This window comes from Budorcas taxicolor, chromosome 17 (genome assembly GCF_023091745.1).
Source record: "Budorcas taxicolor isolate Tak-1 chromosome 17, Takin1.1, whole genome shotgun sequence".
Lineage (NCBI taxonomy): Eukaryota > Metazoa > Chordata > Mammalia > Artiodactyla > Bovidae > Budorcas > Budorcas taxicolor.
This window is the reverse complement of record NC_068926.1, coordinates 62,891,294-62,913,925: the sequence shown is the minus strand read 5'-3', so window position 1 is coordinate 62,913,925 and position 22,632 is coordinate 62,891,294. Positions and strand designations below refer to the sequence as shown.

The following is a 22,632-nucleotide window of genomic DNA, read 5'->3' as shown; positions in this document are numbered from 1 at the left end:
ACAGAAGCCACCTTTGGGGTTCCCTGGATAATGCCTCTTAGCAATTTAGCTGTCTTCTTCTTAATCCAGAAAGGCTGTACTTGTCACAGTCCATTATCTGGGCACATTTTCAATGTTAGGTATGAACACCTTCGGTAATCGCAAGCTGCAAAACTTTGCACAATTCAAGTTGAATCATAACTATTTGTACCTAGAGTCTTATTAGGTCACTTAGCTGACTCCATGTCTCTCTCTCTAGGAGACTACCCAACTGTCTCCACAAACACGTTCCAGGCCACACCATGTAGGAGCAGTAGGCCTCAGAGAGTGGTGTTAATACACCTAAGCACATCCCTCAAATGAGGAGGCCTCTGGACTTAAGGGTGCCTTTAGGGTACATAAGCTCCTATATACTCTGGCCAGGGCTCTTTCCTGCTTGTTTTCTGAAAGGCAGCAAAGAACATCTAGAAGCTTTACATAATCCAGAATACAACAAATGGTTCTGATTGTTTTATTTTAGAAATAATTTATTGTTTTATCCCAACTATGAAAGTAGTACATGCCAATTACAGACAATAAACACGAAAAAGCACAAATAAAAATACAGAAACCACTTGCATCAAGAGATATCTCCACAAACATTTGGGAGGTTAGCAATGAAAAAAAAAAAGATGTATTCTCTTGCACAGAACTGAACAATAATGCATAACATTTTATTTCCACTTTTACCCCTAGAATACAAAAATAAAACAGCTGCAGTAACAATCTTCAACTTTATAGAAATGTATGACATGTAAATTTAAAGTTCTCACAACTGCATTTTTTAGAGACAATTAGTGTCAACCAGTTTAATAGATTCCTTCAGAATATATAGTTATATGCGTATATGTGCACCATTTTAACTAAATTAGCATGACCTTAATATCCTTCAAAACATCATTTAATACTTGTGTAACATTCAATATTATTGACTGAACCACCTCCTTATTATCAGGAGTTTAACTTTTTAATTGCACAGAATGCAATGAACGTACAAAATTTGTGAGGATTTCTTACGTTCTTGTGATAAAATCCTACAGGTGGAATTACTGGGTCAAGAGGTATATGATCAAAACTTAATATATACCATCAATCTGACTTTCAAAAAGCTATACAGTCAGTAGTTCTATGTGGATGTTTGATTTTTTTGTTTGATTGTAAAAGATTCAGAGGTGGTATAACTACCAATCAGCTACATTCGAGCTAAATGTTTGGTTTTATTCTCTCTCTGTTGCTATGCATTAATGGAGCTTGCTTTTGTTTCATAGCTCCCTGCAACATTATGAAAGTTTTTAAATACAGAGAAATGTTGAAAGAATGGTACAGTGAACACACTGAACACATCCACCATCTAGATTCTATAGCTAACATTCTACTGCGTTTGCTTTCTCATATATTTACTCATCCATCAGTCCAGGCAGCTTGAGGGAATCTCAGTTCCCTGATCAGGGACCAGGGACAGAACCCAGATTGCAGCAGTGGAAGCAGGGCGTCCTAATCGCCGGACCTCCAGCAAATTCCCCAGAGGTTTCATTTTTAACATGAAAAACCTTTTTTGATCAAGACTCATTCTTGTAACGTCCCCAGGTTCAATGCTCTGCACTACTGGAACATCAGTGTGGAAACTTTCCAAGATGAGAATCTGAGTTCCCCAACTTCTGAAGGACTAGGCGCGTAGGCTGGAAGTATGGCTCGGGTTTTAATCCTGACCTCCGTTTTCGCCCCTTTTTAACTATTGTATGGAGAAGGAAATGGCAACCCACTCCAGTATTCTTGCCTGGAGAATTCTGTGGACAGAGGAGCCTGGTAGGCTACAGTCCACGGGATCGCAAAGAGTCGGACACGACTCAGCAACTTCGCTTTAAATATTGTAATCCCTCCAAATTGTGTGAGTATTAAAAGCACAAGTCGCACCCTATAATGACAGTCGCTATACTTATGATTCCCCATCCCCCCTTTTTTTGGCCACATCGCGCGGCTCGCAGGATCTTAGTTACCAGTCCAGGGATTGAACCCGTGACCCTGCAGTGGAAGCGCGAGACACGGAATTCCCAGTTCTGATCTTTTTACTCCCTCTTGGTCTCCGATAAACTTCACGTCCAAGCTACGGAGGCCAGCTCAGGCCTCCTTGTACTCATTTTAGTCCACCTTACACCCTTAGTTCTAAGCGATTGTAAAACAGGGACGGAGGCCAGGGGACTACAGACCTGAGGCAGAGGGCCGCGACGGCCCCGCTCAATCTAGCGGTCGGGGGCTCCTCCAGGTCGCTGTGGGATCAGCCTGAGGCCCTAGCCGACTCCTTTCCTCCGGCGCCCAGCACACGGAGTGACGGCCCGGGGGACCCACCCCGAGCGCTACACCCGCGTCCACCTCAGCAAATGCTCACGAAAGCCTGTGAGATAGGCAGCGCTACAGAGGGAGAAAATCGAGGCCCAGGGAGCCTGAGTCACTTGCCCAAGTCGACACAGCTGGGGAGTGCGACCTGCCTCAGGAATTGACTCCAAATCGCCGGACTCTAGAACCTCCCTCCGTCGTCGCTCCCCGGGACCCCTGGGCGCCTACAGGGGGCGCACGCGCACGCGCAGTCGTCGCAGCCGCGTCCCCTTTAAGAGGATTCCTTTTTGCCTCCTCCCGACCCCTCCGCTTCCGCTCTCGTTCCCACAATGCTGAGCGGCTGAGCGCCTCCGAGCCCGCGGGGACGCTGTGGGGGGATCACCGGCTGAGGCGGCGGCGGCGGGGACGTGGGCTGCGGCGGGCCCGCGGCGTCGGGCGGTGCGGATGTCGGGCTGGGCGGACGAGCGCGGCGGCGAGGGCGACGGGCGCATCTACGTGGGGAACCTTCCGAGCGACGTGCGCGAGAAGGATCTGGAGGACCTGTTCTACAAGTACGGCCGCATCAGCGAGATCGAGCTCAAGAATCGGCACGGCCTCGTGCCCTTCGCCTTCGTGCGCTTCGAGGACCCCCGGTGAGGGCCCCGCGCTGCCCACCCACCACCCGCCCGCCCGTCAGTCAGCCTGAGGCCACGGGCCCCCGCCTTCCCTTTCTCTCCCTTCGCTTCCAGGGCCTCCCCTCCCCCTCTCGCCGCAGACCCCCTCAGGGCGCCCCCGGGTGGAGGCTAAGGCCTCTCACCGCGGGGCTCCAGGCAGTCCTTTGCTCCGTCACTTCCTCTATTATTATTTTTTTGACTTGAAAACACAAAAGCCGGGTCTGAGGACGGCTCAAGCCCGCCCAGATCAGCCTCGGGGGCTGGTAGCCAGGCACCCTTCGGGGGAAGCGGCCCAGAGCTTGGGAAGCTTGGCCCCTGAGGCGGCCCGGAAAGGACTCGGTGAGGAGTGAGGACACTGGTTGTCCTCTCTACTCTCTCCCCTCCCCTCCGCTGGAACTCGCCGTTGTGGGGGCGCACAGTGCGGGGCGATATGGATGCCTTTGCAGGGCCGAAAGCGGGCTGGCTCTTGGATGGACCAGATTTCCATCCACGCGCGCCCCGCCCCGCAGGGGCCAGAGCCTCGCTCTGATAAAAGCATCAGGGATTTGGGGAAACTTATAGTCTGATGAGGTCTCGGATTTCACTCTTCCTTCCCACCGCTAGATGATAAAGGTCTCCCGAGGGTTTGGACGCGCCCAATCCGAAACGAGCTCGAAGGAGTCTTTGTGATTTTGCAGAGTGTCGGCCCTTGTCTCCCAGAAAAGGCCTGGGAACTTTAAAAACTGCGATTGTTGGTTCTTAGAAGCCACCGCACTGTGCTGGCTACTATGCTTGGGGTGAATCGGAGCTTGCTCTCTGGTTTCCAGCATTGGCTCGGGGAGCGCTTTGCCTAGTCTGCTCCCTGCGGGCTTCGCTACGAGGACTGCCGGTGGGATGTCTTGCCCATCTTGGGGGATGGGGGCGGGTGATGCGAAGCAAGGGGAGCGTCTGAGGATGGGGAGGCAGGACGCACCCTGAGGCTTTGATGGCTGAAGATTCTGACGGAAATCGTTCTTAGTATCTTTGCCATTTGCCTCAAAAATGGAACTAGGCATTTCCACACCTAAACTGGAAAAGAATTATTAACAGTACTGGTGTTTTTGGTTTTTTTTAACAGTTGCTATTTGTCATGTACTGTACTATATATTACTAAGCATTTTCAACAGCCTACAAGGTAGGCTCCGTTACTTTTGACATACTTGACATCCTGAGTAAACTGAGGTTAGAGTTGATAAAAGGGAGGGCTACCAGGGAAGGTAGGATTTGAATCCCCTGTTCCTTCGAACACAAACTTACTGTGTGATGTGCTACTTTGCCTTTTTCTCCTTCCTTTCATAATGGAAAAGCTATCTTTTTGATATACTAGTGCCAAGTTTCAAGCAAAGCTCTGCACACATAGTTATCTTATTTAATCCTTTCAAAACTGGCATTTTACACTTAGATGTAAAGTCCTGATCTCATACTTACCCAGAGGCAACGACTAGTAAGTAGCAGAATGATTTGAACTGAGGTCAGTTTTCATTCACAACTTTAAACCCTAGCAGTACTGCCTCTCTCCCACTGTATTCTGCATATAGCCAGGGTTGAACTGGATGTGGTCCTCCTTGCTTTTGATCCTGGGACTAGAATCTTCATAAGCGATTATGTGCCTCTGACATCTGAATGATTCTTTCATTAGTATTTCTTCAGCTGTTTATCCCCCCAGCCTCAGGGCATTCTCTTTCCTGTCAAATCCTGGAGAGCCATCTTGGTGTTCCTCACTCCCCTAGAACCCTAAGAAAGACTTTTAAAGTATTACTCTATTGAATATTTATCTCTTTTGGCAAAACTGTACCCAGAGAGCGGTTTTGACAACTTAGTCCTCGAAGCCATGCTGAAAAGGTGCACTTGAGGGAATTCCGTATTTCTTAAACAAAACACCAATATTCATTTGTCATTTGAGCCTTCCCTATTTTTAAATGAGTTTTTCCTTCTGTAGACCTGAATGTACTAGGCCTTGAGGAAGAATATTAAAGGACTAGTGTGTGGTGTGCATTTTGAGAAACAGCTCCCCAAGGTCAAAGAAACACTGTTCTATGGCAAAGTCAATCATCTGCTAACAGTTTATTTTTTCTGAATTCTCTTACCTGTTTATTCATTATCATTTCATACCTAGAAAACCCTGTGTGTGACAGCTGCAAAGTTTAATTCCAGTGTCATGAAAGGTCTTCAAAGCAGTAGTACATCAAATTCCTGGGTTTTGTTCTTTTGCTTTTTTCTCACTTCAGGTTTTTTTTTTCATACTTGTTACTCATGCCCCTCACAGGGAAATTAGTCGGTCCTCCTGAGCAACACTAACTCCAGACTTTTCTCTGCAGAGATGCTGAGGATGCAATTTATGGAAGGAACGGTTATGATTATGGCCAGTGTCGGCTTCGTGTGGAGTTCCCCAGGACTTACGGAGGTCGGGGTGGGTGGCCCCGCGGTGGGAGGAGTGGGCCTCCTACAAGAAGATCTGATTTCCGAGTTCTTGTTTCAGGTATGTTCCTTTCAAACTCAATGAGATGATGCATGTGAAATACTTAGCACAGAGTCTGGCCTCTAAGAAATATTAGCTGTTGTTTCTCAGTGCTTAGGATGTGTGGGGTTTCCTTCTCATGCACAGTGACAGTCTGAAGCCTTGCCAGTGAGGCAGGTACCTTGCCAATGAAATTGCACTGATCGTGCAGCCTTGACGGAACAGAAACTTGCTTCTTGTAAAAAAGGACTTTTCTAGCATTGAAAGAGATGATGCACAAACCTCTTCAGCCAGGATTCTAAAGACATTTTCTTCTGGAAATGTACCTTGGCATCTGACTTGCTAGAAAGACATTCTGGAAGCCAGATTTGAACAAATTATACCTAGCCTTAGATCCTAAAATAGGCCAGATTTTGTGATGGTTTTGGAATTATGTAAAAAAGAAACCAAACAACTTGTAGTCTTAGGGATCGTATTGCGAAGGACAGAACAAAATGTCTAGTGTTGACAAGTGATGAGATGCTAAGCTCAGAGGTTTATGTATTTTTTTGGAAATATTAACACACTGGTAGAAAACTGGGGCCTTCTGCATGTTGTAGGGGTGTTTTAGGCCCCTGGCAGAGTGAGGTATCTTGAGGAACCTGGCACCTTAGATGCGAATGTCACACAGTTGCAGCAGACTCCCATGGTGCTGAAGAGGGATACTGTCAGTATCTGCCTGTGTCCCTTTGTAAGTGTTTAACCCCAGAACTCTATTCCCTCCTTCAGGATGTCATACATATCTTTTTTTCTCTCCATGCTGCTCTGAAATCCTGCTTAGAAAACTATTAGGAAATGGCTGCAGTCCTGAGCTGTGAGCGGTAAACACAGCCTTTGAGAGCAGGAGCACATTTCCCTTTCATGACATCAGGTAGGGTTGTATAACTCCCGACTAGTTTTAGCGTCTGAGTCTTACCTTTTCCCCTACTGTATTGAAGAGTGTTGGTGATCTTTTAAGAGGTATTTTGTCTAGTTTGTCAGTCATTCCCACCTACAAGAAAACAAACTTTAGGTTTTTCTTGTGTTACTTCATCTATGCCTTAGTTATTTTACTAGATTGTTTCAAAATTCCCATGTCCTGCGTCAGACAAGAAATAATTGGTACCGATAAAATTTCATAATGGAAAAATTTAGAACTCAAAGTCTTGGGATTTTGTTATTAATTGTGAAGGACAGAGAAAGAGATGCTTTGAATTCTTAGAGATGCTAAATCTGTAATGGGATGGACTTCTTGCTATGTCAAGAAAGGCTTAGTCTCTGGGAGAGTCGCCTAGGACCAGCTGCTTATGGTGGTTTATCACCCATACTTTAGTGTTCTTTGGTTTTGTGTCCCTTGTCAAAATCTGTGATTTGGGGACCATCACGATTTAAAAGTAGTGACTGATGGGGAAAGGACCCTAGGTCTTGGGGCTCTTAACATGGATGAAGGATGTGGCCTCTTCTCTTGTGTTCTGTGCGCCTAGGACTTCCTCCATCAGGCAGCTGGCAGGACCTGAAAGATCACATGCGAGAAGCTGGGGACGTCTGTTACGCAGATGTGCAGAAAGATGGAATGGGGATGGTTGAGTATCTCAGAAAAGAAGACATGGAATATGCCCTGCGTAAACTGGATGAAACCAAATTCCGCTCTCATGAGGTGAGTCCCCACCTGCTGTTGAGGAGCTCGTTGCCAGACCACTCCACCTGAAGCTGACCTAGCAGAAGTAGCAACAGGCCATGTGTTTGCCATTCAGTGACCTTATAATATCATTTAAGATCTATCTTAAGTGGACAAAGCCAGGGAATTCCTTATGCCCCAGCAATGCAGGGTCATAGCAGAGAGAAGTCTGCAGCCATAATATTTTTAACCCAGAGAGAATACCCAGTCTGTCATGTGGTGACTGACTTAAACCACAGTGTCCCTCCATGAACCTAATATTATGGCTCTCCCTCCTCTGGCTCTGGTCTGGGCTCTGCAAGCCAACCATGTCACCTTACCCTCTTAGGTACTGCTGTTGGGGCTGGCTGTCACTTCACTTTGCCTTTCCCAAAGTGGTGCAGAAGCCTCTTTGAAACCTGAGCCCTTGGCTCAGGTTTTCTTGTTCATCATCTCACCCTGGGACTTAGCTTTCCCTGTTCTTCCCTTCAAGTAGGTGGCTGCTGTTTTGGACTTCAGTCTGATTTTCATGGTAGCTATTCCTTTGATACCACGGAGACCAGACCACCCATTGGACGTTTTTGTCCTGGTTACACTGTCCTGACTTGCTATGGGGTTTAGGGATGTCTGAAAACATCAATTTCAAGGCCCATTTCTTTCTCTAAGGATTCACTTTGCTAACTATGTCTCGGAGGCTGCACGCCTTAGCAGTGCTGTTGCTCAGACTATCCTCTAGGACTTGAATTTGGAGCAGAAACAAAACAGCACCTGGTCCTCAGTTACACAGAGCGGAGCCTTGGCTAGGGTAAATCAAATTATTGAGTTCACTGAGGGGAGTAAGCATCTGGCTTCTTTCATCTTAGCATCTTTAAATCTGAGAATGCTAGCTGAGGGTGAAAAGCCTGCCTGGACACAACTCCTCTGCTGCTTATTAAAATCTTAGCTGAGCAACTTTGAACCCTGGTTCCTGTGTATGCAATAATAGCATTATCTTATAAGACTTGTCAGGAAGCTAAATTATGAAGCATCTTGCCCAGGTCCTGACACCTGGGAGGTGCTGAATACTGGTCAGCTTCTTCCGTAAGTACCCACCAGAAAAGGTGGCAGGGGATTGAACCATATATCTGACCTCTGAGAGCCTTTCCAGTTCTTAGATTGTGGGGGTCAGTGGTAGTAATTTAGGTTTGTTAAGAGTAGTAGCCGGTATTTGAGTTATTTATCACATAATCGAGTTGCCATTTATTTGTTACCTTGAGCAAGAATACGTACCTGTGGCACTGTTGTGCCAAACGGTGCTCAACACGACATTATTGTTAGGCGGCCATATTAAGTGTTGGTGTGCTTTATTCTTCTAGGTCTTATTTTTTCCTTGACTTTTTTGTTTGATTTTCAGGGTGAAACATCCTACATCCGAGTTTATCCAGAGAGAAGCACCAGCTATGGCTATTCACGGTCTCGGTCTGGGTCGAGGGGCCGTGACTCTCCATACCAAAGCAGGGGTTCCCCACACTACTTCTCTCCTTTCAGACCCTACTGAGACAGGTGGTGGGAATTTTTTCTTTATTTTTTAGGTGAACTGAGCTGCTTTGTGCTCAGAATCTACATTCCAGATTGATGATTTAGTGTCTTAGGAGATTTTTTTAATTTTTTTTTTTTTTTAAGGAAATAAAGCTACATAATTTCTACCAGGGCCATATTAGCAGTGAAACATTTTTAACTGCAGAAATTGTGGTTTTGGTTCAGAAACGAGTTGTATATTTTTCACCCCGATGATGGGAAAAAAATCAGTGCTGTATCCTTGTGGGTTGCTCTTCTATGGAGATCAGCAGTTACTGTGACCGAGTCGGCCCATTCTGTTTAGAAATATATTTTAAACGTTTAATAACTGACAGGTGTAGTTGTCTTTGATTGTGTTCATAGATTTCACCAACAGGCACACTGATATGTTTAAAAACAAAACAAAACATTGAGTTGCAGTGGCAACTTGTGCCCAATTGATAAGGAGCAGGAGTGGATTACTTATTTGGGGATAAAGTTAGTTGCTCTGACGACGGTCTGAGAACGTCACATCCAAGGGAAGTTTCAGGGTTTTCTTATAATTCAAAGCCAACCATGTAAACTAAGCTGCTTTAATGAAAAGAGGAGCATTGCAGATAGGGGAAGGGAATGAGAAGGCTAAAAACACGTTTTTAAAAGTGGGTGCCAGCATAAAGATCATTGGGAAATTCTTAACCAAAACCAACTTGAGCAAGTTGGTCAGGGAAAAAAACTCAAATATTTAAGTTTTGATTCTGTCACTTTCGCTCCTAAATTTGTCTCATATTTGTCCTTGGTATCTGAGCTATAAAAAAAGACAAACCCCAAAACCAAAACCTCCCGCTGTCTTGGATCCCAAAACCCAAACCTCCCACTGTCTTGGATTCTGCTTAGTTCAGTAATCATGGGGCAGGGAGTGGGGGTAAGGGGGCTACATTGTCACAGGCTATTTTTTTAAACCACTTTATTGAAATATAGTCAACCCGTAAAAGCTGTACTCTTTACATTGAACTATACAACTCAATGAGTTTGGGGTGAAATTACGCACACATGAAATGACAACCGTGAAGGTCATAAACAACCCATCACCTCCCCAAACTGCCTACCCGGGGCACCTTCAACCATAGCAGAAAGTCAGCACTCTGCTTGAAACACAGTGGGTACCCAAGAACAAATTTAAGTATGTTTAGTGAAGATAAAAGGCTGCTCAGGTTGACAGAAATAGCAACTAAAAGGGTGGTCACGAAGTGATCGGATGCAAGGTCTATAACAATTACATAAATAGAAAGATTCACTCAAGTGCAGTGTGGTAGACAGTCTTTTAGGGAGGGATAAAGTCTTCCACACTGAATGGTCTATGAGTATCTATGAATACACTTGATCCATTTCCTTGGAAATCAGCCATACCTTCCACTTCCTGTTGGTGTCAGGGACTCTGCCTTATTTTGGCTAGATCTTTCCCAGTTCTATCTTCAGAAGAATTAGTAAAAGATACCTAGCCATCACTTTTTTCAGATGACTGAAGGAAGTGGTACATTAGTGTTCATAATAACAAAATACTTGGTGCAAAATAGTTTCTGCACTTCCATGTGTTCATAGAACGCCCCTTCCCAGAATAGCTACTCAGTGGTGTGAGAAGGGCTGTTTTTCATCCAGCTTTGACCAAGAGATATTACCTGTTTGAAAAGAAAAACAAAAAGGAATGTTAAGCCTGCTTCCCAGCTGGCTCTACACTGAGCTAACTGATTTGTCATGAAAAATAAGCAATGGAAGTAAGTATAGCTATTACCCTGTTTTTCTGAGTATCTGAAAGAACCACAGTTATAAGTGAAGCCTGATTAATGCACACTTGTCAATAAGTAGCAGAGACAGGTTAATTAGACATTTGTATGTATATAGGAGAGAAAGGAGAGACTATGTGAACTCAATTTTTCCCAAGAAGCAAAACCTGACACACAGTCTTGTGTGACAAACAGCGTATGTGATCAATGGCTATGTCTGCTTAAACAGTAACAACTATCAGAGGTTAACACCCAAAGTTCTGGGTGTTATTATTGGCCCAGAGTTTTAAAATAGTTACAGTGAGGTTTAAAGATGCAAATTTCCACACTAGGGGTTGTAAACTGATGACTCACAGGATGCATCTGGCTTGCAGGTATGTTTTTTACTTTCACAGTATTTTACTTTTTTAAAGTCTTTGATGAACAATTAAATTTTGGGAACCAGCACACAGAATGCCAGATGTCCAGGTTCTCTGGGCTCCCATCCCTGCCTGGCCCTGAACAAGAGAAGTAGCACATGCCAGCTGTCCCTTTAAGGTAGAGCTCCAGATCTGCCACTGGGCACAGCCCTCCCCACCCCAGTCCTGTTTTTGTTTTCCTCATTCGTGTTACCAATTGACCCCTAGAGGTTAATGTGACTTCCAGAATCTACTGCCACCTTGCCACCTATACATACTGTGTTTTTGTTATTCCCAGTTTTATCGAGATAACTGACATACAGTTGTATAAGTTTAAGATGTGCAACACAATGATTTGATATATGTATATACCACAAATTGATTCCCATAACAGGATTAGTTAATATCCATTGTCTCAATTACGGTTTCTTCTCTTGTGGTGAGAACTTTTTTAAGATCTACTCTTCAGCAACTTTCAAATATACAATACAGTGTTGTTAACTAGTCACGATGCTGTACATCACACATCCCCAGGACTTATTTAACTTATAACTAGAAGTCTGAACCCTTGGACAATCACCATTGCCTCTTTATACTTGGTCAGAGTGCTTTCACGGAGCAGATCTGGGCCTCACAGTTCCTACAGCATTCTCACATTTACTGTGGCACAGTCTGTTAAGCCATTTTGGGTAGCACATACCTGGCGGAGCCACAAAATACTCTTCCACAACTCGGTGGGAGTTTTGTAGTAGTTCTTCCGCACAGTTGCCTTCTACCACGTTGTCAGATCTCAAGTACAGACATCTACAAAACCAGAAGCTTAAGGTGAGCTTCTCAGAATGTGGCTTCACGGGCATGGGTTGAAAGGGTCAAGGGTGGGAGGAGAAGAAGACAGCAGCATATTCTCGAGTTAGAGTCACTACTCAAAGATGGAAGACCAAATAACAGCCTACCATTTATTGATTTCCCCAACAACCCTGTGAGATAAGTGGTATTAATAATTATTCCTCAGTATTGACAAGTTTTAATAAATATTTTTGATGATTACTATGGGTAAGGTGCTTTTGGTGGAGATAGTAAAAAGGCAATTACAATACAGTGTATTAAGTCTAACAAGAGGTAAGTGATGCTTGCCAAGGAAATTGATAAGGGGACCCCACCCAGCCTGCGGTCCTCAGAACAGATGATGTTACCCCTTAACCATGATCAAGAAAGCTGGATTTCGGGGGTGGGGGACGATGGGGATGGGAAATGAGTAAGGTACAGAAACCGTCTCAACAGTGGTTATAAGTGACTTAAGCTGCTAAGGGACAGGATTGGGATCCGAGCCTGCTTCTGGTGCCCCTAAGATGAGTGCTTTCTTCATCACAGCCACCTGTGGATATAAAAGTACCTTCCCTTGCAAGATGTACCACAAACATAGCCCAAGAATCTTGTACTGTTGTTGGGGCTTAGTGGCTTCATTAAACTATCCAGATGGGAGACGAGTGAAACCAAACAGTTGAACACATCTGTGGGGCTTTACTACTGTTTTAAGGTTTGAAAGTGCATGACAAGAGGTTTGAGATGGCTTCCAGATACTTGGGCTGAAAAGTAAGCAGTATACTCAAGTCACTAACAGGATAGCAGCCAAGCTTTCTGCTTTGAACCAGACACACGCAGTAGGGCAAGGATGGGACATGAACATCTGTAGAGGCTGTACAGAAAGGCCAAGGTGTAATCATAAGTTTCTTTAAGGAAAGGATTGGTTCTGTTTCTTTGGGGCACCCAGCCCCGAATGAGACACGATAAACACTTACTAATGGTACAAAGAGTTCAAAGCTGAACTCTATTCTAGGACTGGCACTGTTTTAACTGTGTGACCTTGGACAAGTATGATCTTTCTAGACTTTAAGTTTCTTGCCAAAAAAGTGAAGGTTGCACTAGATTTTTTTCTTTTTAAACCATATAAGGAATATACACTCATACTCATTTAAGGAAACTTGGAGAACAACAGTAAAAATCATCTGTAAAGGTGACCATTGGACTTTCTGGAGTTTATATTTCTGTTGGGCAATATGACAAAATGTTTAAGAGCTGGGGCCCCTGAATCACTGCGGAATTCAAACCCCAGAGCTCCACATGGCCTGTATGCAAGTTACTTATCCTTTCCATGGATCAGTTACCTTATTTCTAAAAAGGTTCAGAAAAAATAAAAAAATAAAAAAATAAATAAATAAAATAAAAAATAAAAAGGTTCAGAGAATTGCTGGGATGATGTTTAAAATGGTCCGAGCCAAGGGGCAACTAAGCCCACATGCTCTAGAACCCGTGCTTCTCAACAAGTGAAGCTCACACACCAATGAATACCCAGCGCAAGCAATATAAAAAATTTCCCAGGTCCACTCATTTGGTAATTGGGTTTCCTAGTAAGGTTTCCTGAAGGAGGAAATTCACCTCTTTAACTATCACACATTTCTATCCAAGTACTGTTTAAGATGAAGTTGTTTGTATTCCACACCTCCCTATTTTCTTAATCATAGGCTACTGAACCCAGAGTCTCTGTGAGGGCACACCAAGCAGGCCCCTCATTTGGCAAGTTGCTTAACTTTTCTTGACCCTGGAATCATGCATAAAACACGAAACAGGACCAGATGAGCTCTTCAGATGCCTGTCAATTATGAAGGTCTACCTCACCTCATCTTTCTCAGTCGGGATTCTACAAGAGAGTTTAGTCCAGAAATGTAGGACAACTTCTACGCATCTGGTCTAGTTGTTAGTTATGTACCATCCTTGGAAGAATTGAAAAAGAGTCCATTGATCTTGCTGTGTTCTCAATCAGATGGAAAGCCCTGGTTGAGGACAGCTTCAACTGTGAATTAGAAATCTCTAAAAAAAAAATCTGCCCTCTAAAGCTCATGGACAATGCACTTAAGCCAATAACTGTGGGCAATGCATTTAATTTCACGGAAAGCACTATGACAGCATGATGGAAGAAGTGCCTCAGCTGGCCCTGGGGCTGACCAATGGGACAGTTGTGCTGTTGTTTTAGCTTCTTTCTGCCTCTTCCCAGCTATCAGCTGCAAGAAGCTGTTTCTCTGGCCACCAGTCTACCTCCATCTACGAGCCTTTTAATTTAGTTTCATGCAGATTGAAATGAGAGCTAATTGATGGGGCAAATAAAGCCCTGAGGGACATCTTAAGTATTGAGTTATTTGACTGCAATCAGAGATGCCATGTGAGTCAGTCTCTGGCTCTGAGATGAAAAAGAACAGTTTCTATGGGACGACTATTTCTTTTATGGGCACCCCACACTCCTTGCGGGATCTTAGTTCTGGACCAGGGATCGAACCCATGACCCCTGGCAGTAGAAGTGAAGCGTCTTAACCACTGGAACCCCGGGGAAGTCCTGAGGCAAGCAAGCACTCAACACGAAGGTTACAGTTACAGATAAGTGTGGCTCTCTTGACTGGCACTGACTAATGGCAGCTTTTGCCCACTTCTACCAGGAATTTATTTTTAAAAATTCCATCAGGAAAAGGCTAGGACAGGGTTGTAGATTGCCCTTATCTTTATAAGTTGCATACCTATCCTTCCCAAGAAGCTGCACTCCTAAATGGCAAACAAGTCTGCTTTGCAAAAAAGAGTGTTTTCTTTAAAAATGTATTAAGATTTGGCAATAACTGGTAGAGGTGGTTAGGGGCTGCACACTCTAAGTACAGTATACACAAGCTGCTTTGTCAAAGACCCAGCCCTCCGGGTTGCATTACACTACTTCACTACTTGGATTATTACTCTGCCCCCTTAGGCATTCAAAGGTAAAATTTCCCTTTGCATTTCCACCTTCTCTAACACTAACCATGGTTAACAGTTTCTTGCATGCCCTTTCAGGGAACAAAACAACTTAATGCATGCACCAGAGTATATAAAACAGATTACACATAAAGTATCAATGAAACCACACACCATATTCTGAACTTTGCCTTTTTTATTATTAATAAGTATACCGTGGAAACCTTTCCATATCAGCATATATAGTTATTTCATTATTTTTAACTGCCATTTCAGTGTATGAAGATTAATTTAGCCATGAAGGACGCTTCAGTTCAGTTCAGTCACTCAGTCATGTCCGACTCTTTGCGACCCCATGAAGTGCAGCACGCCAGGCCTCCCTGTCCATCACCAACTCCTGGAGTTCACTCAAACTCACATCCATCGAGTCAGTGATGCCATCCAGCCATCTCATCCTCTGTCGTCCCCTTCTCCTCCTGCCCCCAATCCCTCCCAGTTTCTTTTCTGTTGTTCTGTATTATCAACAGATTGGCATACCCTGAATGCTCGTGCACACATCTTGATGCACTGTCACAGATATATGTCACAGTCAGGGAACCCCCAGGTCAGAAAATGTGTATATCTAAAAAATTTTTGAGACAGGAATCCAGGAGTAAGCAAGTCAGATGTGAGCTCACTTTCTAATTACAAGAAATAGTACAAGTCAACAAAAATAAGATAATCAAGAAAAACAGTGGAAGAAAACCCGACAGGATAAGGCGATAGTGACTAGAGGGAGTGGAGGGAGAATTTAGAGTGGTTCAGTTCAGTCGCTCAGTCGTGTTCGACTCTTTGTGACCCCATGAATTGCAGCTCACCAGGCCTCCCTGTCCATCACCAACTCCCGGAGTTCACTCACTCACATCCATCAAGTCAGTGATGCCATCCAGCCATCTCATCCTCTGTTGTCCCCTTCTCCTCCTGCCCCCAATCCCTCCCAGCATCAGAGTCTTTTCCAATGAGTCAACTCTTCTCATGAGGTGGCCAAAGTACTGGAGTTTCAGCTTCAGCATCATTCCTTCCAAAGAAATCCCAGGGCTGATCTCCTTCAGAATGGACTCGTTGGATCTCCTTGCAGTCCAAGGGACTCTCAAGAGTCTTCTCCAACACCACAGTTCAAAAGCATCAATTCTTCGGCGCTCAGCTTTCTTCACAGTCCAACTCTCACATCCATACATGACCACTGGAAAAACCATAGCCTTGACTAGATGGACCTTTGTTGGCAAAGTAATGTCTCTGCTCAGAGAAACATCTATTTCTGCTTTATTGACTATGCCAAAGCCTTTGACTGTGTGGATCACAACAAACTGTGGAAAATTCTGAAAGAGATGGGAATACCAGACCACCTGACCTGCCTCTCGAGAAACCTATATGCAGGTCAGGAAGCAACAGTTAGAGCTGGACATGGAACAACAGACTGGTTCCAAATAGGAAAAGGAGTACATCAAGGCTGTATATTGTCACTTTGCTTATTTAACTTATATGCAGAGTACATCATGAGAAACGCTGGGCTGGAAGAAGCACAAGCTGGAATCAAGATTGCCGGGAGAAATATCAATAACCTCAGATATGCAGATGACACCACCCTTATGGCAGAAAGTGAAGAGGAACTAAAAAGCCTCTTGATAAAAGTGAAAGAGGAGAGTGAAAATGTTGGCTTAAAGCTCAACATAAGATCATGACATCTGGTCCCATCCAGTTCATGGGAAATAGATGGGGAAACAGTGGAAACAATGTCAGACTTTATTTTTTTGGGCTCCAAAATCACTGCAGATGGTGACTGCAGCCATGAAATTAAAAGACGCTTACTCCTTGGAAGAAAAGTTATGACCAACCTAGACAGCATATTCAAAGCAGAGACATTACTTTGCCAACAAAGGAGAGGCCAAAGAGATGAACTGTCCAACAAAAAGAAAAGCAAGGGCAAAGACCTAGAGAAGCCACGAATCTGGCGTGTAGCAGAAACAGGCAGGAAGTCAAGTGGTCGGAGTGATGAGGTAGGGGGCGCTCTAGAAAGTTGGGCCTAGAAGGTGAAAGCTTAGACGTTTGGATTTTGTTCCTTGTTGCACTGGAAGGGCTCGAGGATTTTAAAAGGGAGGGAGAGGATCCTTAACGAACGACGCAAAGAGAGAAAGCGTTTACTCGCAGGGTGACCGTGGGCAAGTTCTCGCGTGTCGCTAATGTTCTTTTCCCCTCGGTGGAATGAGAGACTAAGCTCCAGCCTTTACTGATAGCGAAGGCGCCGCGGGCAATCCTTCGAGGGCCGCGCGGCCGCGAGCTTACCTGTCCTCCAGGACTGATTCCATGGGCTCCACTCCGTCGGTGTTCACCGCGCGGAGCCGATCGGCGAAGGCGATGGCTTTCTCCAGCCGGGCCACGGCCTCCTGGCTGCCGAAGTCCACCAGCGATAGCCGCTCCAGGTGTTGGATCAGCTCGCCCGTGACCCGGCCACTTCCCTGGGGGCGGGGTGGGGGGGCGAATGAGGCGGAGGGTGTGGGTTACGGGTGGGGCCTGCTCCGCCTTCCGCCCCGCTCCGATACCCGCCTGGACTCCCCGACCTCTACCTGAGGATCCGCCTTGGAGGTGAAGCCCCGGCGCCCGCGCGCCGCAGCCCGAAGACCCAGGTGCACGGCCCGCGCCCACATTTCGCTCCGTCTCGGCCGCCGTAGCGCATCCTCTCCTAAGCGCGCGACGCGCTTAAAAGTGATGACATCCGAGAGCGCCGCCACCGCCGCGGACGCCGACGCCATGAACAGCGTAGGGGAGGCTTGCACCGACATGAAGCGCGAGTACGACCAGTGCTTCAATCGCTGGTTTGCCGAGAAGTTCCTCAAGGGGGATGGCTCCGGGGACCCATGCACCGACCTCTTCAAGCGCTACCAGCAGTGTGTTCAGGTGAGCTCCTACCCGGGCCCTCTCGCCTCTGCCCTAGGCCCCGGCTCGAGGGGGTTGGGACGGGCAGGATGGAAGAAAAGCCTCGATGAGACCAGTGGCAGGAGTTCTCTCCCTTACCATTCACCACCCGGGATGCGTGGTATCTCTCCGAATGTCAAAGGTAAATCTTTTTGCAGCACCTTACTTTCTGCGGAGCCCAATTACATTCTTTGGTTCCTTTGGTGATGAACCTGAACTTGCAAAGTGAGCCCAGTTATTTGTATTTTATGCGTGGAACACTCACGCCCAGAAATAGTTAAACGAGTAGTCGAAGTTCACTAGAATCAAGTGTCCTTGGATTTTGCTGTGGTGCACTTTTCCACTGAGAGACGGGGTGTTAAGTCTCTGGCCTGTTAGACCTCATGGAGGGTCCTCTTATGTTGTCACAATGCCTTCACTGGCCTATTTTTTCTCTCTTGGCCAGTTAGAACATGTTTATTCCAGCACAGGGAATGTGAAACAGATCTGATTGTAAGAACAGCCCTGGGCAAGGGCATTCCCAATTAGTTAACTTAAAAAACATCCTCAGTAAGTCCAGGTGGACTTGTCTTTGTCCCGTAGACATTGGAAAGAGAGACTTGCTCAAAGTTACGTAGCCAGTAAGTCCTGGGACCGATTTGAACTTGTGTCTGTCACAATGGGAGTTTCCCAGGTGGCTCAGTGGTAAAGAATTCACCTGCAGTGCAGGAGATGCTGGTTCGATTCCTGGGTTGGGAAGATCCCCTGGAGAAGGAAATGGCAACCCACTCCAGTACTCTTGCCTGGGAAATCACGTGGACAGACGAGCCTGGCAGGGGTCACACAGGGTCACGAAAGTCAGACACTATTTAGTGACTAAACAAGTATCACAACAGAGTGGTGATACTGCTTAAATTGCACTTCTGAATTTTGTTACAACTCTCCAGCTTCTCTCTCTGGTCTTACACTTAATTTCTTCATAATCATACTTCGGGTTTGTCATGTTTGGTAGTCCTTATGGTACACTTGGATTTACTTTTGTACCTAAAGTACAAAATATTCTACAAAGTATTTCTAAAGTTTTGACTTCAGGCTTCATGTAGTCCCTTTATCATATGTTTTCTTCCATCAGAAAGCGATAAAGGAGAAGGAGATTCCTATTGAAGGACTGGAGTTCATGGGCCATGGCAAAGAAAAGCCTGAAAGCTCTTCTTGACCTTGACAGTCATCTTGAAAGTGGACTCCTCAAATCAGGAAATTGAGGACCCTGGATCGTGTCAATTAAAACTGAAGATAGCATTGATTTGATGAATTTAGGAGGGAAGAATTTCCTTTCCTCCTTGATATCTTTCTCTCATTTGTAAAAAATGATGAACCATCACTCTTTGAGATTTCTGGCTTTGGCATCACAGCAGGAACTCAGTATTCTAAATAATGGGATTATTTGGGATTATCATTGCAGTACTTGGTCTGGGATCAGTTTTAAATATATCTTGTATAAAAACTCTAGTAAGCTTGTCAGGATAAGGTTGCCTCACCTCGAGCCATTCTTTGAAGGACATTACGTACACTGCTGGGGGTTCATGGAAGCAACTGGTTAAGATCTCATTTCTCTAAGGGAGCTAATACTCTAGAAAGGGTTCCCAGCACAACAGTTTCGGTCAATGCTTAGAAGCACAGTTTTATTTTTATATAGTAATTTAACTGTTAAAGATTGTTGGTGGACTGGGTTAGCCAAGAGGAAGACCGCTTTCAACAGTTTCCTACCTAAAGAAGAGGTGTCAGATTTCATACTAAGATGTGAAAGCTTCATGAATGCTGCAGCGAACACCATTTCAGAGCACTTCGTGTAGTTCAGGAATTAAAATCCTTGGAGTGGCTATGGAGGAAGATCCTAAATTACCAAGATTTGCTGCTGCCAGCTTTCAACTTAAGTCAATGAATTAAGTCAACCTGTATATCATAAAAATGACAAAATGCTGCATATGATTAAATGGGGGGGGTGGCAGGCGGGCTGAAGAGGTCACTTTACTTGCCTTGTTTACTCACCCTGCCCTGTAATGCCTGAAATCATGAAGATGAAATAAATTGTAACATTTAGTTTTATATTCATTATTTGTTCCTGGAACTCACTGCATTTTATGGAACGACTTCCATCCTATGAACCCCACACATCTCATGTACACTGGGCAGTTTTATATGCTTTATAATTTAAAAATGAAGATTTATCTAAGCTAGGTAGTATGGTATAGCAAATGGAAACCTCACTGATTTCAATGTTTATATAATGGTACCCAACCCAGAAAATTTTGTGTGCCCACACAGTATGAAACTTGATTTACAGAAAGCCTAGATTCTGTATCTCTCTTCCACTTTACTGCTATTTTTACTTTATCCTGCCCATAAAATCACCAACTATCTGAGGTACTTGAAAGGTTTTAAATTTTGAAGAGGAAATTTTAATTGCTCTTCAAGGGTGATTTTGTAACTATTATTGATTGTTGTTTCTTCTAATTCTTATGGCTACAGGAAATTTTTAATTCCAGAAACAAACAAAGCCAGTACTATATGCAGGAAGTGTCATACTGTCATACTGCCTTTATTTCTCCAGAAGTTGATAACCCTTCCAGCCTGAAGGGAGCTGAGAGAGGACCCAAGATGCGAACTTGCCACCTCTGGAGAAAACTCTGATTTTAGGGAGTATCCTTCAGCAAATGCCAGTGTCTTTGCCATCCAAAGTCTGCCAGGACCCAATTTTGACTGTTAATTAGGTTAATGCTACTTTCTGAGGGAAAAACACAACCAAAGAATGCAACTCTCAGGTCATGACTAATTGTTTATTTAAGCCATCTCCTCCTGCTATAAGCAAAGGGATGGAAGATCAGTGTAATGGTCCTCAAGTGTAATGGTCATCACTGGATACAAAGTGGTGAGCTTAAGGTCCCATATACTTTTCTGGTCCATGCGTGCAGAGTAATGGTCCAAACCAGTGCTGTGGTCCCCACTGGGTAGTGGTCCAGGTTCTCTTTATTCGTCTTCATAGCCGGTTGGAAGCGGATTCACATGAGGGTTATGGAATAGGGTATGGTTACCATCTCCCCAGGGAAAGGGCTGTGGAGTGAAGATGGCAATTAGGCAGTTCCAGAAAACAGTTCAGCACTGCCACAAACTGCTTAAAACAGAGCAAGTAACAGGTAACACATAAAAACAAAATGGAAATTCGTCCTTTACATAACTGCCATGTTTCAGTGCTCCCATAAGAGAGCTCTTATAAACTCCAGGGGAGCCCGTAAAGAGGACAGTAGGAAAGGCAAACTCAAGTTCGGTACTCCCAAGCCTCTCCCTGTAAACCTCAGTGCTGTGTTTCTGAAAGTGCAGTCCTCCCATCACCTATATCAGAATGCTAGAGGCGGGTACAGGGGAGGAGATGCTGACTTCAATGCAGATTTCTGGACCTGAAACAAATCTCTGGATTGGAAACTGCAACATACCCTCAACTATTCTGCGTGGTACTTTTGAAAAACATTGCTCCAGGGCAGTGATTTCCAACCCAGGATGATTCTGCTCTTGTGGAGACACAGGCCAGTATCTGGAGACATCTTGAAGAGGGGGTACCACTACCACTCAGTGGTTAGAAGTCAAGGATGTTGCTAATATCCTATAACTCACAGGACTGCCCTTTGCCCCAACAAGAATTATCCAGCCCCAAATGTCAATGGTACTGAGGTTAAGACATTTCACTGTATGTATGCCTTCTAATTCTATTGTACAAGGGTGGCAGTGGCGCTGAGACTCATCAATTCTTTCTAAATTTAAGAATCCAGCTTAATTTTCCACTTGAGCTAAGTGAGACAGTAGTTAAATATCTACATCAAGAGTCAAAAAATGACACAGTCAGGGTGGTAACTAGCACAGAGGTGAAGATCAGAAGCTGTCAATCTCTTCGTTATGCAGCTAGTAGCTGTCAGATGCCCAGGTTTTAGAGAGATGAACCTGAAGGCTGAGCCTTCCGACTCTGCCAGCTTAAGGTAATTTCACAAACCTCCAAGCTTTGTACAACCGACAACTGTTAACAATATCAGAAGGTAAACGGTGGGATGACTCAGAAAAAGAAAAAACCGAGGGGCACTTGTATGACCTTAAAAAAGAAAACTCAGGCCTGGCCGGAGAAAATAAAAATGTGTTTGGAAGGATTAAATAAGAAACTGTACACGCCCGGCACCCACCGTTTTAGAGAATTAAGAACTTGGACTACGGCATTTGGGGAATGGCGAACAGACACTTGAAGAGACTGCAAGGGGGTACCTTGGACCTGATGCGGAGATGGGGGTAGGCCACGAACTCGGGTCTCTCCTCCTCTCCGTGGTGCGACTTCAGGAAGACATTCAGCATGCTCACTCCCACCCCGGGGAGCGCCACGAAGTAGGTGAGGGCCTTCCACATGCGAGCTGCAGAGGGGGCACGACCGCTCAGGCCGGGCGAGGAGCCTCCCGCGTCTCACCTCCCTCCCCCAAGTCCTCGAGCCAAGGTCAAAATCCCGCCGCTCTTCTCTTCAGCAGACCTGAGGCCCGCCCCGCGACCCCGGTCCCAGTACCTGAGCCCTCCTCGCCATGGGCGCCACTGGACATACACCGACTCAGCTGCAGGCGGGAACGACCCAGCAGCCCAGAAACCCGAGATCCAGCTACCGCCGCCATCTTCGACCTGGGTCCGCCACAGCGCCGGAAGCGGAAATAGAATGTTGGCTGTGGGGGTGGGACTACAACCTCAAAAGGAAGTTCCTAGTGGGCGGTACCTTTTCCGCCGAGGCTGCGCATTGTAGCCTAAAAGCTCGGAGCCGCGGGAGCCAGAGGGAGCGTGCGCTCAGCACTCCTGTAGGCATACCTTGTTCCTAAGGTCAGCACCGCGGTGAAGATAAGCGCATAAAAAAAAAGATTTGTGGAAGGACACCCTGGCATCCAGGGTCGCTCCCTTCGTTGGAGTCCGTGCGAATCAACAGGTTCCGAGCACAAATCCCCTATCTAAAATGCTTTTTCCCTCCTCATCCTCTGACTCTGCG

At 45.3% G+C, this 22,632-nt stretch overlaps 4 protein-coding genes across 4 annotated transcripts; 2 read left to right on the top strand and 2 right to left on the bottom strand.

Annotated features, from left to right (window-relative positions):
- Window positions 1-2,754: 2,754 nt before the first annotated feature.
- Window positions 2,755-9,038, top strand: SRSF9 (serine and arginine rich splicing factor 9). Its single transcript, XM_052654758.1, has 4 exons — window positions 2,755-2,984; window positions 5,342-5,502; window positions 6,984-7,156; window positions 8,550-9,038. Exons 1-4 carry the CDS (start codon window positions 2,797-2,799, stop codon window positions 8,691-8,693), a joined length of 666 nt encoding a protein of 221 aa, XP_052510718.1. The 5' UTR covers window positions 2,755-2,796; the 3' UTR covers window positions 8,694-9,038.
- Window positions 9,039-9,626: 588 nt separating this feature from the next.
- On the bottom strand, window positions 9,627-17,334 carry GATC (glutamyl-tRNA amidotransferase subunit C). The gene is made up of 4 exons (XM_052654522.1): window positions 17,246-17,334; window positions 16,965-17,137; window positions 11,572-11,675; window positions 9,627-10,368 (listed from the first exon to the last, which is right to left on the bottom strand). Exons 1-4 carry the CDS (start codon window positions 17,324-17,326, stop codon window positions 10,316-10,318), a joined length of 411 nt encoding a protein of 136 aa, XP_052510482.1. The 5' UTR covers window positions 17,327-17,334; the 3' UTR covers window positions 9,627-10,315.
- On the top strand, window positions 17,306-19,681 carry TRIAP1 (TP53 regulated inhibitor of apoptosis 1). Its single transcript, XM_052654523.1, has 2 exons — window positions 17,306-17,576; window positions 18,706-19,681. Exons 1-2 carry the CDS (start codon window positions 17,388-17,390, stop codon window positions 18,787-18,789), a joined length of 273 nt encoding a protein of 90 aa, XP_052510483.1. The 5' UTR covers window positions 17,306-17,387; the 3' UTR covers window positions 18,790-19,681.
- Window positions 19,682-20,374: 693 nt separating this feature from the next.
- On the bottom strand, window positions 20,375-22,290 carry LOC128062396 (cytochrome c oxidase subunit 6A1, mitochondrial). Its single transcript, XM_052654858.1, has 3 exons — window positions 22,168-22,290; window positions 21,879-22,021; window positions 20,375-20,684 (listed from the first exon to the last, which is right to left on the bottom strand). Exons 1-3 carry the CDS (start codon window positions 22,268-22,270, stop codon window positions 20,601-20,603), a joined length of 330 nt encoding a protein of 109 aa, XP_052510818.1. The 5' UTR covers window positions 22,271-22,290; the 3' UTR covers window positions 20,375-20,600.
- Between the last annotated feature and the right edge of the window lie 342 nt (window positions 22,291-22,632).

Bases quoted from the DNA above. Each gene is read 5' to 3' on its own strand.
- GATC (XM_052654522.1), bottom strand. From the start codon at position 17,326: ATGTGGGCGCGGGCCGTGCACCTGGGTCTTCGGGCTGCGGCGCGCGGG. The intron at 11,676-16,964 runs GTAAGCTCGCGG...CTGGTTTTGTAG, and splicing joins GAATCAGTCCTGGAGGACAG to ATGTCTGTACTTGAGATCTG. The intron at 10,369-11,571 runs GTATGTGCTACC...CTTTTCAAACAG, and splicing joins GTATTTTGTGGCTCCGCCAG to GTAATATCTCTTGGTCAAAG.
- LOC128062396 (XM_052654858.1), bottom strand. From the start codon at position 22,270: ATGGCGGCGGTAGCTGGATCTCGGGTTTCTGGGCTGCTGGGTCGTTCC. The intron at 22,022-22,167 runs GTACTGGGACCG...CCCCCTCTGCAG, and splicing joins CCATGGCGAGGAGGGCTCAG to CTCGCATGTGGAAGGCCCTC. The intron at 20,685-21,878 runs GTACCCCCTTGC...TTCACTCCACAG, and splicing joins ATCTCCGCATCAGGTCCAAG to CCCTTTCCCTGGGGAGATGG.
- TRIAP1 (XM_052654523.1), top strand. From the start codon at position 17,388: ATGACATCCGAGAGCGCCGCCACCGCCGCGGACGCCGACGCCATGAAC. The intron at 17,577-18,705 runs GTGAGCTCCTAC...TTCTTCCATCAG, and splicing joins GCTACCAGCAGTGTGTTCAG to AAAGCGATAAAGGAGAAGGA.
- SRSF9 (XM_052654758.1), top strand. From the start codon at position 2,797: ATGTCGGGCTGGGCGGACGAGCGCGGCGGCGAGGGCGACGGGCGCATC. The intron at 5,503-6,983 runs GTATGTTCCTTT...CTGTGCGCCTAG, and splicing joins TTTCCGAGTTCTTGTTTCAG to GACTTCCTCCATCAGGCAGC. The intron at 7,157-8,549 runs GTGAGTCCCCAC...TTTGATTTTCAG, and splicing joins CCAAATTCCGCTCTCATGAG to GGTGAAACATCCTACATCCG.